The sequence below is a fragment of the Nymphaea colorata genome, chromosome 6 (assembly GCF_008831285.2).
Source record: "Nymphaea colorata isolate Beijing-Zhang1983 chromosome 6, ASM883128v2, whole genome shotgun sequence".
In the NCBI taxonomy this organism is placed as follows: Eukaryota; Viridiplantae; Streptophyta; class Magnoliopsida; order Nymphaeales; family Nymphaeaceae; genus Nymphaea; species Nymphaea colorata.
The window spans coordinates 13,563,490-13,579,478 of record NC_045143.1 but is presented as its reverse complement, the minus strand read 5'-3'; the positions used below and the strand labels follow the sequence as shown (position 1 = coordinate 13,579,478).

At 34.9% G+C, this 15,989-nt stretch overlaps 1 protein-coding gene across 2 annotated transcripts in view; it reads left to right on the top strand.

The window, feature by feature from the left end:
- Positions 1-296: 296 nt before the first annotated feature.
- The window catches only part of LOC116256896 (protein SEMI-ROLLED LEAF 2-like), a 30,432-nt gene continuing 14,739 nt past the window's right edge, over positions 297-15,989 (top strand). Inside the window, exons 1-7 of one of the 2 annotated variants that reach the window (XM_031633436.2) lie at positions 297-489; positions 1,076-1,324; positions 2,704-2,778; positions 13,165-13,280; positions 14,677-14,791; positions 14,900-15,028; positions 15,898-15,945. In XM_031633436.2, coding sequence (XP_031489296.1) covers positions 1,190-1,324; positions 2,704-2,778; positions 13,165-13,280; positions 14,677-14,791; positions 14,900-15,028; positions 15,898-15,945 — 618 coding nt within the window. In that variant the 5' untranslated portion in view covers positions 297-489; positions 1,076-1,189. Of the gene's footprint in view, positions 490-1,075; positions 1,325-2,703; positions 2,779-13,164; positions 13,281-14,676; positions 14,792-14,899; positions 15,029-15,897; positions 15,946-15,989 lie in introns of those variants that run through there. The other variant, XM_031633437.2, reaches the window with a different exon arrangement.

Genomic DNA, 15,989 nt, shown 5'->3' with positions numbered 1-15,989 from the left:
TCATGCCTCCTCACTACTGGAACTTAAATGGCATTTACGGAACGCCATCTCCTTATTTGCTGGCATCAGCAACTTTGGCTACACCTCAATCTTTGTGCATGGCGGATTTCCTACGGGCCTTCAGCTATGGGCCTACAATCGGTAGCCCCACAATAGGGGCATTCCAACAATATGAGGAATTCAGATACCTTTTCTAAAACGGATAGAAGTTGAGGTGCGAGGTTGAAATGTTTCATTTTTTCATTTTAAACATTCCAAATACGGAGAATATGAAACCAGACAGAGCGCGGGGAACTTAAAACGGTTCCGTTAAAATGGTTCCGCTGCGAGCGAAGGACGGAGAGTGTTCTTCGGCGACCGCCTGTCCACAATTCCCTCCCTCTTTCTCTCTATGTCTCTCTCGCCTCCTTCTCCGGTTGGAGGATGGCGGAGATCCGGCGTGCCTTTTCGTGAACCTTTCCGTGGATCTCCGGCCGTTTCCCTCTCGAGGTACGAGGTCTCTGCGCCATGCTTACTGCCCTTCCATCGCCGTACTGCCAATCTGAATCCGGCAGTTTTTCGTCTCTTTTATGGCGGGGTTATGATTATGATATCTTCCCGTTCTTTCGGCCCCTATGCTTCTCAAATTGGACTCCGAGTTGTTTTTTTTTCTATTCTTCTGTCCAATAGTTCTGCTTCATGATTGCTTTGTTTTTTGCAAATTCACTGCCAGTCCGTCACGAGGTCGGCTAATTTCGTTGAGTTTAGGCATTTTTCTCTGTGTTCTTTAGCTTTTATGGCGTTGTAATTTTTTAAAAGTATCAATGTTCGTGATTTTGTTCGTTCTGATAGTATATGAATACGTTGTTTCTTTGTGCAGCTTAAGTAATTCGTTTCATTCTTCTTGAATTTAGGCTTCCAAAGTTTATCTGGGGCAAATCTTTTATTTCCTTGATCCTGTTTTTCGTCTTTCACCGGTGCACCTTATTGAAATATGGTTTTCATATTCTATTGGACATTTATATTTCCATTTCATTCTGCTAGTTTATATGTGTTGATACGTACGTTCTTGTCTTTTATTTATTTGTGATGTTAGAATTCATCGTTGAAAATCTGTGGTTTGATCGAGGGAGGAAGAAGGGTCGAGTCATATATATACATATACACGCCTGTTATTCGTCCTTTTACAAGTTTTCTCTAACTCTGGAACATGGGAATGGTCTCGAGGGCCGTATTACCTGTGTGCGAGAGTCTCTGTTTCTTCTGTCCATCATTGCGCACTAGGTCAAGGCAGCCGGTCAAACGGTACAAGAAGCTTCTTGCTGATATTTTCCCTAAATCGCAGGTACCTTTTTTCTTCCATATACTTTGTTGTTCATTGTTGTTTCATGAAAGCTCCTGCTTTTTCTTGTCAACTTTCATGTTTTAGACTCGGTTTGACATGCTTAGAGGTTCTCACTGTGTGAAAATTTTCTCTTCGTTTGCTCCGTTTGTCTAAACTCTATAGCCTTAAGCTAAAAAATCTGTTGTAGATCGTTCTACACCGAATTCTTCTCTAACTTTTTATGACCTTTTCGGATTTTATTAATACCTTGTTGATAGTTGATCATCTCTCTCGAAGGAGGATCATAACGTGCATTGCTTTTTGCCAAATTGATGTCCAAAATTCTTCCATTTGAATAATAGCAGGTTCCTCCTTTTCTTAATCTTTTATGATAGGAACACCGTCTCACTAGAATTTAGGCACACATAAACTAATTATTCAGGAGTAGAGGACATGCATTGCAAAAATTCATGTCTGATTAATCATCATCGGTTTCTTTTATCATGAAATAGAAATACTAATGTCCTGTCCATAGAAATAAGCTACACAAGGTGAAGATTCATCTTAAAGAAAAATTATGAGAATTAGAATGACGACTCTACAATAAAAAGAAAAAGAACTGTTCAGAGTGAGTATCATCACACTTTAATTAACAATAGTTTCAATATGAAGTCTTGTCAGTTCTCCGTGAAAAACATGCTTAGCTTGCGTAATTTTTTGTAATTAACCAAAGAAAAAAATGTATACCTGTTTCATAGCTTATGCTTGTATAAATATTGAAGGCTTAGTATCATTTCATACTCATTATCTATAGTTTCAATGCTCAGTGTTGGCAGTTCTCCATGAGATACTTTGCTTAGCTTTCATGAACTTTTGTAATTAACCACTGTCAAATTAAAACGTGCAAATACTTCAAAATTTATGCTTATATATGTGAAATGTTCATGAGTTATGAGAATATATTTCATAACAAGTTCACAATAAATGAGTTATCAGCATATGTTCTATGACAAGTTCATGATAAAGACATATTTTTTGAAACATAATTTTGGATAATGTTAGGAAGGACTTTTAAACCATAACAAATCAGTAATTTAAGAAAAAGTTAAATCTGCAACCAGTTTTGGTCCACTACAGACCTTAACCTGCCTTTATGTAGCAAGATTTTGGAGTGGTGAAGGATGGTGGTTGTTGGATGCATTGGAAAAACAAAAAAGTGCTGTTTGCTTGCTCTTACAAGTTACAAGTGCTTTGTTTTATTTATTTGCTCAGGAAGAATGATTTGGTGTGCATGTTTTTTGTACTTGTTGCATTTGACACGATATGTTTAGTTATTCACTGATCAGATACATGTTTGTACATGGAAAAATTAATCTCTAGATCTTATACACGTCTTGTAGGATGAAGATCCAAATGATCGGAAGATTGGTAAACTATGTGAATATGCTGTCAAAAATCCTTTACGTGTGCCAAAGGTACCAATTACCAACATTTCCTTGTCATACATCATAGAAATGAATGTTTCTGTATACTCTTTTTATTTTTTGTAACTAGCATTTTATTCCTTGGATGAACCATGCTTTCACGCTGCTACTCATCAATTTTTAGCTTCTCAAACTTAAGGTACCAAATATACAGTTGAAGTGCTTTATCCTCAATACAGATTTATTGTTATTAGATAACTTATTGACATACAAGGGTCCTGGATGCTTTGGTCTTACTGTTTTAGAGCTTTCTTTTTTTGAGATGAGTACGATAACTAAATGTTCTTTAGAAGTCACATTGTGGAAATATAATTCATGATAAACCATCTGGGTTATTTTGTCTTAAAATAGTCTCCATGAAGGGTATCAATATCTATATTTAGACACATAGATCCATGGATCCATATATATCTATCGAAAAATAATCAATGAAAAATGAAACACTAGAAAGCATGACAAGTTATGCGTAGAATGTTGCTGACTTGTGTCACATGGGCACAGGATACATGGCCATAGGTACACACATATATACATATGTACATATATATAAAACCATATACTTTATGTTTCTCTTCAATAGTTATGAAAATTGCATTGTCACATATATCGTGTACATGTATTATACACCGAGGAATTTTTTGGATATAATACGACAAAGTTGTATATCTCGAGAAATCTCGGCAAAGTTTTAAAAAAAATTAAAACATTTAAATAATTAATAAATCCTAAAAAAATAAAAATTAATAAAAAATACAAAAAAATGCGTATAATACGTGTATAATACCTGTTTTTTTCATTTTTTTATTTTCTGGTGTTTTTTTAAAAAAGACGTGTCTAATTGCTGTTTTATACGGTTGACTTGTTTTTCATGTATTTAACGTGTTTTTTTTTATTAAGACACGTTTTCTGTGACAATGAAATATTGAAACACTAGAAAGCTTGACAAGTTATGTGCTATGAAACATGGGTACAGCTGAAAAGGCCAAGCGTGTGTCAACACGGGTCAACATGGGGTGCGGCTTAGACATCGCGGTCTTAACTTTTGTATTTTTTGGGTATCTTTTAGCTTTTTTTGTACCTTTTGGGTATACGTTAGTATTTTTTGTTCAATAATACATTTCGTTAGTATAAAGAATGATTTTATGTGTTGTGTTTATTTGACTAAAATCTTATGATTATATATATATGTAATTATGTATATATATAAGTGTCATAGATATCGCGATATTTTCAAAAATATCATGATGTAAATGTTAAAAAGGATGAAAATGAAAAAACACCAAAAAGTTGCGATATTTTGAAAATATCGGCAAAAAATATTTATCGCGATAAAATCGCGTTTTTCTCGCCACTGAATTTCTGTGCTGTTTATTTGTTCTTGTGCACGGTTTTAAATTTTTAGTTCATAAAACTACACGTGATGAATTCTTTTGCTAAAGAAGAGTATAAAGCAGTGTTATCCGTGTCCGATACATATCTATAGGTTTGAAAAACCTATACGATATGCCTACGGTACACGATAAGCTTGTGTATCGTAGGCGTATCGGCTGTACCGTGAGATACGGGGCCCGCATCGTACGATACACACCCATATCATATGATACACACCCGTATCGTACGATACAAGGATAAAATGATTTTTTGTGGTTTTTTACAAAAGAACCTCTCTCTCCCTTTTTCTAAACATGTCTAAACTAAAAGTTGTGAGAGGGGGGAAGTTTTGCTAGTTTTTCTAAAAAAATCGCCCATTTATGTGATAAATCGTCGATTTAGAGGAGAACTCGCTTATGGATAAGAAGGTTTACTCATGGCCCGTGGGGATGATGGGACCTTGATTGATGCCAATCATGATATATTATTTGTTGTAAACTTGTAATGGAATCTAAAACAATTTAAAGTTTAAACTTTAAAGTTGTGATGGATGTTTATTATGTTATTATGAATTTCTTATTTGTCATTTCTAAATGCGTTGTTAATAACTTAATATATTATGGCTTATGAGTTATGAATGATGTGATGAGTTTTTTTTTTTATTATTTTTTATTTTTATTTTATAGAACACGTTGTTTTCAATTTCTTTTTTGTTTTTCCTGATATTACCAATTTTTTTCTAAATTTTTAATTTTTTTATGAATTAAAAATTTATGATATGTTACGATTATGCTATGTTTACGATACGTTACGATACAATGTATAGGTCGGCCCGACCGATACACGTTATAGTACGCCTTTTACAATGTTGGTATAAAGTGTTAAAAGCATTGTCACATAAAACGTGTATTATTTGAAAAAAACGCATATAATACCTAAGAAATAAGTCAGCCGTATAAAATGACAATTAGACGCTTCTTTTTTTTTTTAAAAAAAGCCAGAAAATAAACAAACGTGAAAAAACGCGTATTATACGTGTTATTTTCGTGTTTTTTCCTTTTTTTTATTTTTTATAATTTTCAGGATTTATAAATGTTTTAAATTTTTTTAACAATTTACCGAAATGTTCCTGAGATATTCTCAAAATATAGAACTTTGCCGTATTATAACTGAGAAATTCCTCGCTGTATAATATCCATACACGATATATGTGACAGTGGTTAAAAGTAAAGAAACAAAGAGTATTTTATCATATGAACTGAAATTTCTTTTTAATTGCAAAAAGGGTACTTAACTCTAACTTTTAGTGAATAGGGTTTATTAATTTTACCTTTCGTGTGAGGCATGTGAGTGAAAGCTGCGTCTCCCAGTTGCACCTAACCTTTTACTGAGTGTCTGCCTCTTCGGTGAGGGTTTAAGAAGTGAAGAAGTTGCGTTGGTGTGTGAAGGCTTAAGGAGTGACGAGTGATAACCTGCATCGATGGTGAGGGTTGCTGGAAACCCAGAAAAACATTCCATTTGACGCTTCAGCCATTAGATAACCTGTGTTTTTGGCATTTATTAGAATGCCAGTTTCCATTTTCTAATTTTCATTTCTTACTTATCTAGTTAGTTTTTTGATGTTTTTACATTAGTTTCTCATTTATTTTATTTTTAATAAACATGAAAAATGCATTTTTTTCACTATTTTTTTGTGTTTTTTCACTTTTCTCCTTTTATTTTTTTATTCATGTTTTTAATGCCAAAAAGTTTTTTTTTAATTTCTTAATTTTTATTTGTTGCAAATCTATTTATTTTTTGATGTTTGTGTTAATTAGTTTCTCAGTTATTTTATTTCCCCTCTTTTTTAGTTTTTTAAATTTTTAAAAATTTACCGTATTCTTCCCGTATTTTTTCGTTTTTCAAGTTCGCTGTATTATACCTAGAAAACCTAGTTGTTTAAAACCTGAGAAAGTGTTTTGTGACCATGATATATATATATATATAGTGTCGCAGATATCACAATATTTTCAAAAATATCACATTATTAATGTCAAAATAAGAAAAACGAAAAAAGAGAAAAATTCGGATATTTTGAAAAATGGGAAAAAATATTTATTGCGATATCATGGATTCAAATATAAACAAACTAAATTATTTTCATCATTTTTCTTATCGTTAAAACTTAAAACATTCCTTTTCATCACTTCTATGTTGTTTTGTTTATGTTTCCTATTAGTTTCTCATTTGTTTCATTTATACCTAATTTTTTTATTATTTAAATTTTGTCAATTTTTTTTGAGATTTTTCCGAAAAAATAGCTTTGCCTTTAAAAACCTCAGGAAATTCTCGCCGTTTAGAAGCCAAGAACGATATTTGTGACAATGATATATATAGAGGAGGTAAAATCTTCTGTCCAATGCATCAGGCTGGCATGATTAAACATACATCCCTATGCAATGCATCAGATGGCATGCTGTGAGAGGCCAGAGGCTTCTATGGACAGAGAAATCCAAGGATCCCATGTATATATAAATATTTGTTTATTTGTACTCTTGTGTATTTGTATTTATCTCTACAGCTACGTGGGGAAGAGAAAAGAAGATAGAACGCCCTGCGTGATGCAACTTTGGATTGTGCATGTATATCTCGGAACAGAGATTAATTAGATGGCTTTTTAATTAATTCAAATGCTCAAACTCTCTCTCTCTCTCTCACACACACACACATGCTCACATGACCTATAAAGGATGGGACTTGTCAATCAGGCCCTGAACAACTCAAACACAGTCTCAAATCTGCCAAAGCAGAATACTCACACATACATCCAAAACTGAACTCACATAACTTGAAAAGTTGAATTACATTAATATGAAGAAATCTGTAAACAAAGGCACTCAGGCCATGAACAGCAGATGCGACATAGTTCATTAATTATAAACTGAAAAAAGAACAGGCACTGAAGGACCTAGCACGTTGAGCTAAAAAAAGGAACAGAAAAAACAAAAGAAAAACGAGGAAGATAAAAAGAGACAATTATAACACACACACACACACACATATATATATATATATATATATATATATATATATATATATATATATATATATATATATATATATATATATATATATGTCTACACACACACACACACACACACACACACACACATATCTATATATATTTCTATTTCTATATATACATACAAATAATACATTGGCTAAACACATATAATATAAGCATACATGTAGATTTAGCAATATATGACAAGATATATGTAAATATATATATGTGTACTTACATATACTCTAACACTGCTGCTCAAACTTAAGATGTAATTACCAAGAGTTTCTCAAGAAGGAATTGAAATCTTGGAGATGCAAGAGCCTTAGCAAGGAAATCTGCAAGCTGATGTATGAACGAAAAAAGATAGCTTGATGGTCTTCTGAAGATACTTTGCTTGAATAAAATGGCAATCTACCTTGATATGCTTGGTTCTTTCATGGAATGTGTGATTGTTGGCTATGTAGATAGTGCTCCTATTGTCTTAACAAAGATTGGTAACATATTCTAGATGAATTCCATGTCTTCTATAAAGTGTTTAGCCAAACAATTTCCATTGTACTTGTAGCCATCTTTGTTGGGGCCAGCTGAAGAATGCTTATTATCAGCATCACCGCCCAATCAGCATCAGCATAAACTTTCATACTTAATGAAGAAGAGGATAGTAATAGTCCCTTGGTGATGCAGACCCGGTTAGGTCTGCACCTGTCCACATACTACATACAAAGGAGGAACCAATGGGCCAAGGCATGCATATGGAGAAGAGAGGTCTCTAGTTGAAAAGTCTACGATGGTGGGCTAAGGTGAATAGCCTACCAAACTGTCAACCCATTGAGAGAAGGCCATGTATTATGAGTGTAAGTTTCATAATCGAGAGAGGCAATTTGGACATATTATTTAAGGACAAGGGCGTGGGGGAGTAGTATGTGACCTAAGCATTGAAGGTAGAAGTCAATGATTGTGGGCTGTTGAGAAAAGACCGCTCACTCCACATATGAATAAAGGACAGCCACTGGACTTGCGTGAAAGAAAAATACAGCAAAGGGGCGATTTTGACATTTGCTCTTCACCAAGAAGAATGCGGGGCCATATCATGCGGGCATGAGATTGAAGGCATCATGGGTAAATGGCAAGAGCTGCACTTTTGGACTCTCATAAAAGGGGAGACTAGATCTCTCATATGGGCCATTCTCCATTTAAATTTCAGGTGCTCTATGATTTTCGTCTTATTCTAAGTGCAAAATAAAGGCAGTGAAACATTTCCAAGGGTTCCAAGTTCCAACATTCAACAACAATATTTGACTTTTCAAATAAGAGTTACACATGAGGCAAGAGGCTCCATCACTCGTGCAAAAGATTCTCCCTTCATTGAGATACTGGATAAAGACAAAGCAATAATTAAAGTTGTCTTGTCTAAAGGTCAAAAAGGAAACATGCGATGGACATTCCCATTTCAAAATTAGGAAACCGTCCACCATAGAATGCACACCAAGGAGGTTTCTTCAAGTGGTATTCAAGTTTGCCAACATGGAGAGAAAGTGGCCAGCACACAACCAGTGCCCTCCAAGCATGTGAGAGATTTTAGGAATTCAAACAATTTCAGTTTACGATTATCCATTTATTTTCCTGCTCCCCTTTGAAATTCAAATTGTGTTGATTCTCTTATAAAAATAATGTATCTAGTCCATATGGGTATGCAGCGTATGCTTGATCAATAAATAAAAAAATTGCTTCTTCTTCTGGCTAAGTCACATGAATGCAGGTTCGTCTATGGGTATGGTGACTTTAGAAAATTTGGGTACAAGAGTACGATAAAGTGTATATGCAAATATATATAGTATATATATAATAATCCAAGTAATTCTCAAAATTAAAGAAAAATGAGTGGAAAATATAGAATCTTGGTGGAAGGGAAATAAAAGAATGAAAAGTCAAAATTAAAGAAAAATATTAAGTCCGAACATATAAATTTATATGTTCTAAAATAGAGCTGTATCATGTATCCGTGTCGTCGTACCCTTCGTACATGGGTTATGGTTTTACTTTCCATTATTATCTTCCTTAAAATTCTTTTTCTGTCAATTGTGAAGACCGTTGGACCTCCCGACCATCCTTAGTCCCCGATGTACATTTAGCTTGAAGAAGACTGTTTGAAGAATGCTGTCCTCGGCCTCTCTCCTCCATCGAGCATCTTAGATGATAGTACAATCGCCACAAGCTCTCCTCCATGTAGTAAAGTAGTGCCGGGCATCTTGGAAGCTCTACAGCGAGCTTTTCTCGTCATGAAGAAGGTGCTATCTCGTTTTGGCAACTTGGCCAAACTGCCTCTGTTGGCATTGGGTAGGCTTGTAGATCCTGTAACAAGTCCGAAGTCTGAAATGTAGCTCATATTCTTCTAAGGCTTGCTGGCTTTATCTGGTATTGATTTGACAAACATCATTACCAATTCTAGCCGTTCAACGTTTTGACTTGGATTCATTTAGTGTTTGATCATCATCTACCTGCTTCCCTGTGCTTGGTTGAGCACTCTTGGACTACATATATATTACATCTTCAGCTATGCATCTTTACACTTACTGCATACTGAGGGCTACTGGATAGTCGGTAGTGGGTTTGCCATTCCTTGTCTTTGGCTAGAGTCCTATGAAAGTACATCTTTAGAAGACCAGGAAGGCAAGTGAAAGTTTATTATAACTTTTGGAGAAATAAGAATGTATTCATCATTTCATGCTTACACATTCTATGATGTTATATGAAATGTTTGTCTGAATCTTGAAAGAGGAATGGCAACCACAGCCAAGGCTTATTACAAAGAGAGAGAATGTTGCTGAGAATATAGTCTGTTGTATAAAATTATATCTCAACAAATAGGTAATTAGTATCAGGCTGAACATGAGGCACCAATGAATTGTACTATTTTGTTGAGCTGATTGTGCAGCTGATGCTCAAAAAGAAATGCAAAAGATGAAGGAAAGATACTTGATCTTCGAGGATTGCTTTAAGGTTTATGTTTTGGGAAGTTGGACTTTTTCTTTAAGAACTATATAAACATGTGGCCTGGAGAGGAAAATTTGTCAAGCTGGGACAGAACTGCAAAGGGAATTTGGAGTTGTCAGTTCTTATGGGAGGGCCAAATGTTATGTTATCACCTTCAAGAGAAATAGAAGACAAGGAAAAGTTTCAGCTTGGCATCATGGCAAATGCGCTTCTGACTGCATTGGGAGAAATACATGTTGTGTTTAGTAAAATGAAACAGAAAATAGGCCTGAAAAGGCCCTTGTTAGTTGTTGGCCGCAACTGGCTGATAATGAACTGTATTGCCCGATATTTGGTGATAAAACGAATATAGGATGCCACTTTGAAAAAAGGCAGAAGAAGAAATCAGAAAATAACAAAATGTAAAAGCCTAAAAGAAATCAAGCCGAAGCCTCCCTTACTCTGCGAGCAATAAGAGTAGCTCTTCAGAACCCCTTGTCCCAGTTTGTCGCAGTGTGGTTGGCCAAAGGCTACGACTTCCTTTCTTGATGGAATATCTAAATAAAGCAGCTGTAGTCTCTCTGTCTCTTTCTTTCTCACTCTGTGCATGTTGCCCTCTTACTCTCACACCTAGCACTGTTCCTTCTTCCTCCTTTTCTTTTGTTTAATTTGGTGCTCCACAAGAAAATTGATTATTGTGGGGCTTTTTGTATTTAACGGATTTCTTGTTTTGGTTATTTCAACTGTTTCCTGCTTGTTTGTCACTGCGGATTCAGCCAGCTTTCTAGATGAGCACTGTCTTCTCTCCCTAAGGTCTGGCATTACTGACACTTGTGGCTACCCTAAGATCTTCCAAAAATTTATGTTTTTGGTTGCGAAAGCTTGTAAACTAATTGACAAAGATTTGGATATTTTAGTTATGGGTGTTCACAAGTAAAACCGTATATAAAACTTAAACACATAGATAAGATCTCTTAGCAGAAATAACAAGTAGAAGTAAAACCTAAGTCACACGGACTCTTCTATTTTACTGCCGCACCCGAGTCGCTTCGAGTCGGGTGCGGGTGCAGACACGAGTGCGGCTTCGACTCGCACCCGAGCCCAGTCAATGCAAGTCGGATGTGGTCAGCCGCACCAGACTATATTTATTCATTTCTGACACGCACCCGACTCGCGTCAAACTTGAGTCGGGTGCAGTCAACCTGCATCCGGTCTAAATGTGTCCCATTTTTGGTATTATTGTTGTATACATTTTAGCATTTTATTTTAGATGCTTGTTCAGTTGTTCTTGAATCTACTATAAAAGTTTCAAAGTTCAACTAACCAATATATATTGTCAGTTGTGTACATATGCAGCCATGCATATATACTTTGCAACTGATATTGTGATATATTGTCATGTTATAAACTTATAATATATAATATAAGCTTTTTTATATATGCATTTTGCAGCCGACTTATGTGACATAGAATAAAACAGGGATTGGCTTTTATATGAATCAATTCAACAGAATTATTTTCAAGGTATAAAAAATTATAATATATACTGCCTATTGAGAACATAGATACACACTCTAGTATTCCAAATAAATGATCAGGTCAGAAGGATAAGGTCCGATCAGGTCAGAAGGATAAGGTCCGGATTTGGTGTCCTAAAGCAACCTAAGAACCCTCCAGGACTGCTCCTTGCAAGGCTCCAATATAAACACAAAACTATCATATCAAGGATCTTATGGAAAAGCTCTCAGAAATAAAGGTTCAAAGTAGGATTACCTATATTCTTCCTTGACTCCCAGAGTGCATTATAGGTGCAATGTCTTCAAACGTCATTACAAGCAAGTAAGATATCAAAAATCTCATAAAATACGTTTTGGTACACTTAGTTGGAATGTCGTGCTACACAAGAAAGCGGATACCTATACCCTTTCCATAACACATAAATAGGTATCTACCATGCAAGCCATGCAGGTATTACATTGGGATAATCATAATATACATTCTCATGCTAAGCACTATACAGGCGTAGGGCATTATCATGCTGCGTTGAAGGCATTCTTTCATATGCATATTTTATCAAATGCATTCAGATATTCATCGCACAGGAATGTTTATCATATGAACAAGGTCTCTTATCAAGTCCCTTGTGAAAAAAATCCAATTATCTTCACACGAAGCATCATTTCTCATTATCTGCAGAAGTTAGTTGCTTGATTCATAGCATATTTCCTTTACTCGCTTTTTTTTTCACAATGTTTAAACAATCAACTCTTTCAAGCATCAGAGTTATGTGAAAAAATTCAAAATCAAATAACCATCTAACACAAAGTTTTATGTCATTTCACATTAGATCTCATAGTTATCAAGTATTTAGTTAAAATGCTAACCATAAATTCATTCTCAAGAATGATATAAACATGACATGAGTGTGAACTGTGAAGGCTCATTTCAGCTAAAACCTTTATTTATCAAATATAATGGCTTCTAAAGCACTGACATGCTTTTATTGAAACTGCATTTGTAATTATTTTGTAAATTGTCATTCTAATTGGCACATCAAAGCTAATTTAGATTCAACTATTTCCATGCCTTCAAACAAAATTTCGTGATATATGAGGTATTTAAAAGCATTTACTTAAATATCTTCAAAGTTCCATTTCAAGTGTATAATTATTATTTCCAACTGCCTAATTTTGATTGTCTATCTCAAGGTTTCGATGTACCTTCTCAAGGTTTCCATTTTAGTTGTATATGTTCTCTTTGCAGGGATTCTAACAGTAAAATATTGTTGCATTTTTTTTGTTTTCTGCTGAATCGTTGACTTCTATCATCATAGATAATATATCCATGTTGATATTGTATAGCGTACTTTTGTTTTTATTTATGCAATATTTTGTTCAGCAGATTACACATTATTTTGAAGAAAATGTTACACGGAATTGTGAACTAATGTACTTTGCCCTTTTCTCTATGCAATATTTTGTTCGCAGATAACAGACTATCTTGAAGAAAAATGTTACAAGGAATTGCGCAACGAGCATTTTGGATATGCAAGAGTTGTTGTATCTATTTACAGGAAGCTATTAGTTTCATGCAAAGGACAGATGTAAAATCCCTAATTCACATGCCCTTTTGGGCCATAATTTTCCTTCATGAAGCATGTACATACTCAAATGGTTGATCGTGTTCTGCATTTTATTTCTCCTGAATTATCGTTGGAATAACGTATTGTCATCTAAATTTTTTATGCATGCATTGCTGTCTTATACTAAGAAGCAAGTTGCTCTCAGGTTCAGATCTAGATCATAAGCATTTTTTTCTTTTTCATTAAGTTTGGTGTAAATGCCTTTTTTCTGTTGGCAAATGAGCAAATAACTTGTACCTGAATAGATCGTACAATGTAATGAGAATTTATCTTTGTGTTTTTATGGCAGTTAGATTGTCCCTGCCGAAAACAAGAAACGAGCACCTTGAACCTTACTTTTCACATAAACCATTGGCATGCAGCACACGCACATGCCTTCAAAAAAGGGTGGGAGTCCAATCCTGAGAAAAAGGAAACATATGGCATGTCTGACTTTTACAAGAGTCTTCTAGCTTTCTAAAAGTTATGCTACTTTAGAAAAAGTTAAAACAAGACTGACTAAATGTACATCTCATGGCCCCAACCACTGACTAGTCTGTGAAGAGGGCCTACTCACCAAACCACAGTCTAGGCCAGCTGGGTGGTGGTTTGGCAACTAGCTCTTAATAGAATTTAGTGAAAATAGTAAACTACTAGATCTAATTTTTCATCCTTTATTATGGAGTTGTACATAAAAGGTTCTCTATAATGACAGGAGACCATTGAAGATCATGGCCATTGAAGAGCATGGAGTATTTTCTCAGTAACACAGTACATACAGTTGCCATCACATGAATAGCAAGCAGACATTAGTCATAAAAGATTGTTATTAGTTCATAAATGCACAGAAGTCTGATATAATGAGGGGGCTTCACCTCATAAGCATTAGCTAATATATCTCCCTGTTGACTTTCTAGTGGGCTTTTGAAGCAGGCATGGTAAGTCGGACACAAAGGACTAAGAAAACTTAGCCCTTGCAATACAATAAATTCATTTACCAAACATGTACAAGAATTAAGGATACATCTAAACAGATGCTTAAGTTCATAAAGCTCCAGATGCTTTTATCCATCTCCTGTTGATTCAGTTCATATAGTACATATAGTTCCAGATGTTTTCTTTACCATTATGCGAAATCAAGGCTTCAGTTTCTAAGCTAATTCTTTATTTTTACCTTTTCTGTAGAGGATCTCTCATGGTTAGAAATATATTCATATCTGTTGGTTGCTGATGTGGATCAGATTGTTTTAGTGAGAGTATCATGTCTGTCGTATGAATTCCTGTTACTGATGGGAAGACCTGCTTTGAAAAACTTGATTTTTAATGCACCATCTTTAACATGCCCTGAACTATGTACTATGTCAATGTACATCTGCAGGCCACTTTTTGCAGGTAGCTTGTTGAGTATTATACGCACTCTTTTGGACCAAACCCGGCAAGATGAGATGCAGATATTAGGTTGCCAGACACTTGCAGATTTTATTTTCAATCAGGTGGTGCTTTTCTATAAAAGTTAATGTACATGAAATCTCTGTGCTCATGCTGGTACTGATTATTTCTATTCTGTTTTATTAAGTTTCTAAGGCTTACTTTATTGCCAGGTTGACAGCACTTACATGTTCAACATAGAAAGTCTTGTACCAAAACTTTGTCAGCTAGCCCAGGAAATGGGAGGTGATGAAAGGTCAGAACTTCTGCGTTCAGCAGGATTACAAGCCCTTGCATCAATGGTAAAAATTTATCACTTTTCATGCTTTATGAGAAACCCAGTGTTCATGCAACATGCATACAAGGCACTTCATCTGGATGGCAATTAGAAATAAATGGAAGTTGCATCGCTTGGAAAGGATAACCCCAATCTCCAACAATGAGAGGGCTAACCTAACCAAAAATTGTCCTGAGGTCTACATCATCTTCCCTTTTCAGTGAAAGGATGCTTCAAAATCAGAATAGGAATCCTCTTCTCACTGAGCCTGAAAGCATGAAAACCCAGACAAATGAAGTTTCTCAATAATCAAAATTTTGGAAACTTTCATTCCTTTCTTTTTGAAAGACTTCTTGTTTATGGTGATATTTGATGATAAATATCTCATGAGAGTCTGAACTTTGAATTTTGTTCACTTACTACATCCTGTTGGCTTTTCATAATGAAATTCAGGATTTGTGCATTTTTACTAACTTAACCTTTTTGATACTGTCTTTGTGTGTTTGTTCTGCTTTTTATGGAGCAAGAGCGTGTTGTGCAGTTTGCTCATCCTTTTTTCATTTTTATAAGTTCGGTCATGAAGGAAGTTGGTGACCCTTTTTTTTTATTGTTTATGTTTCATATGATCCAGTTCAACCATCTGGCTAAGCTAAGAAAATATTTTTTTCCTTCTTTTTCTTTTTTGTCTGATAGAACTGTAGTCTTTGGTCTTGGGATATAGCCATCAATTTGATTTTTTTTTTTGTTACAAAAGGTTGGATGTTGTACTGGATGACATAAGCAATGTTTGTTGATTACAATCTATTCTGTACCCATGTGGAGATGAGATTATATATTTTTTAGTACTTACAAATATTTGATTGGATTATCCATGGCCTCCTTTCTAATGTGCAGGTTTCTTTCATGGGAGAGCACTCTCACATTTGTTCAGATTTTGACGATGTAAGGGGAGTTTAGGTTCTTCCATTCCATTTTTGTTTAATTGA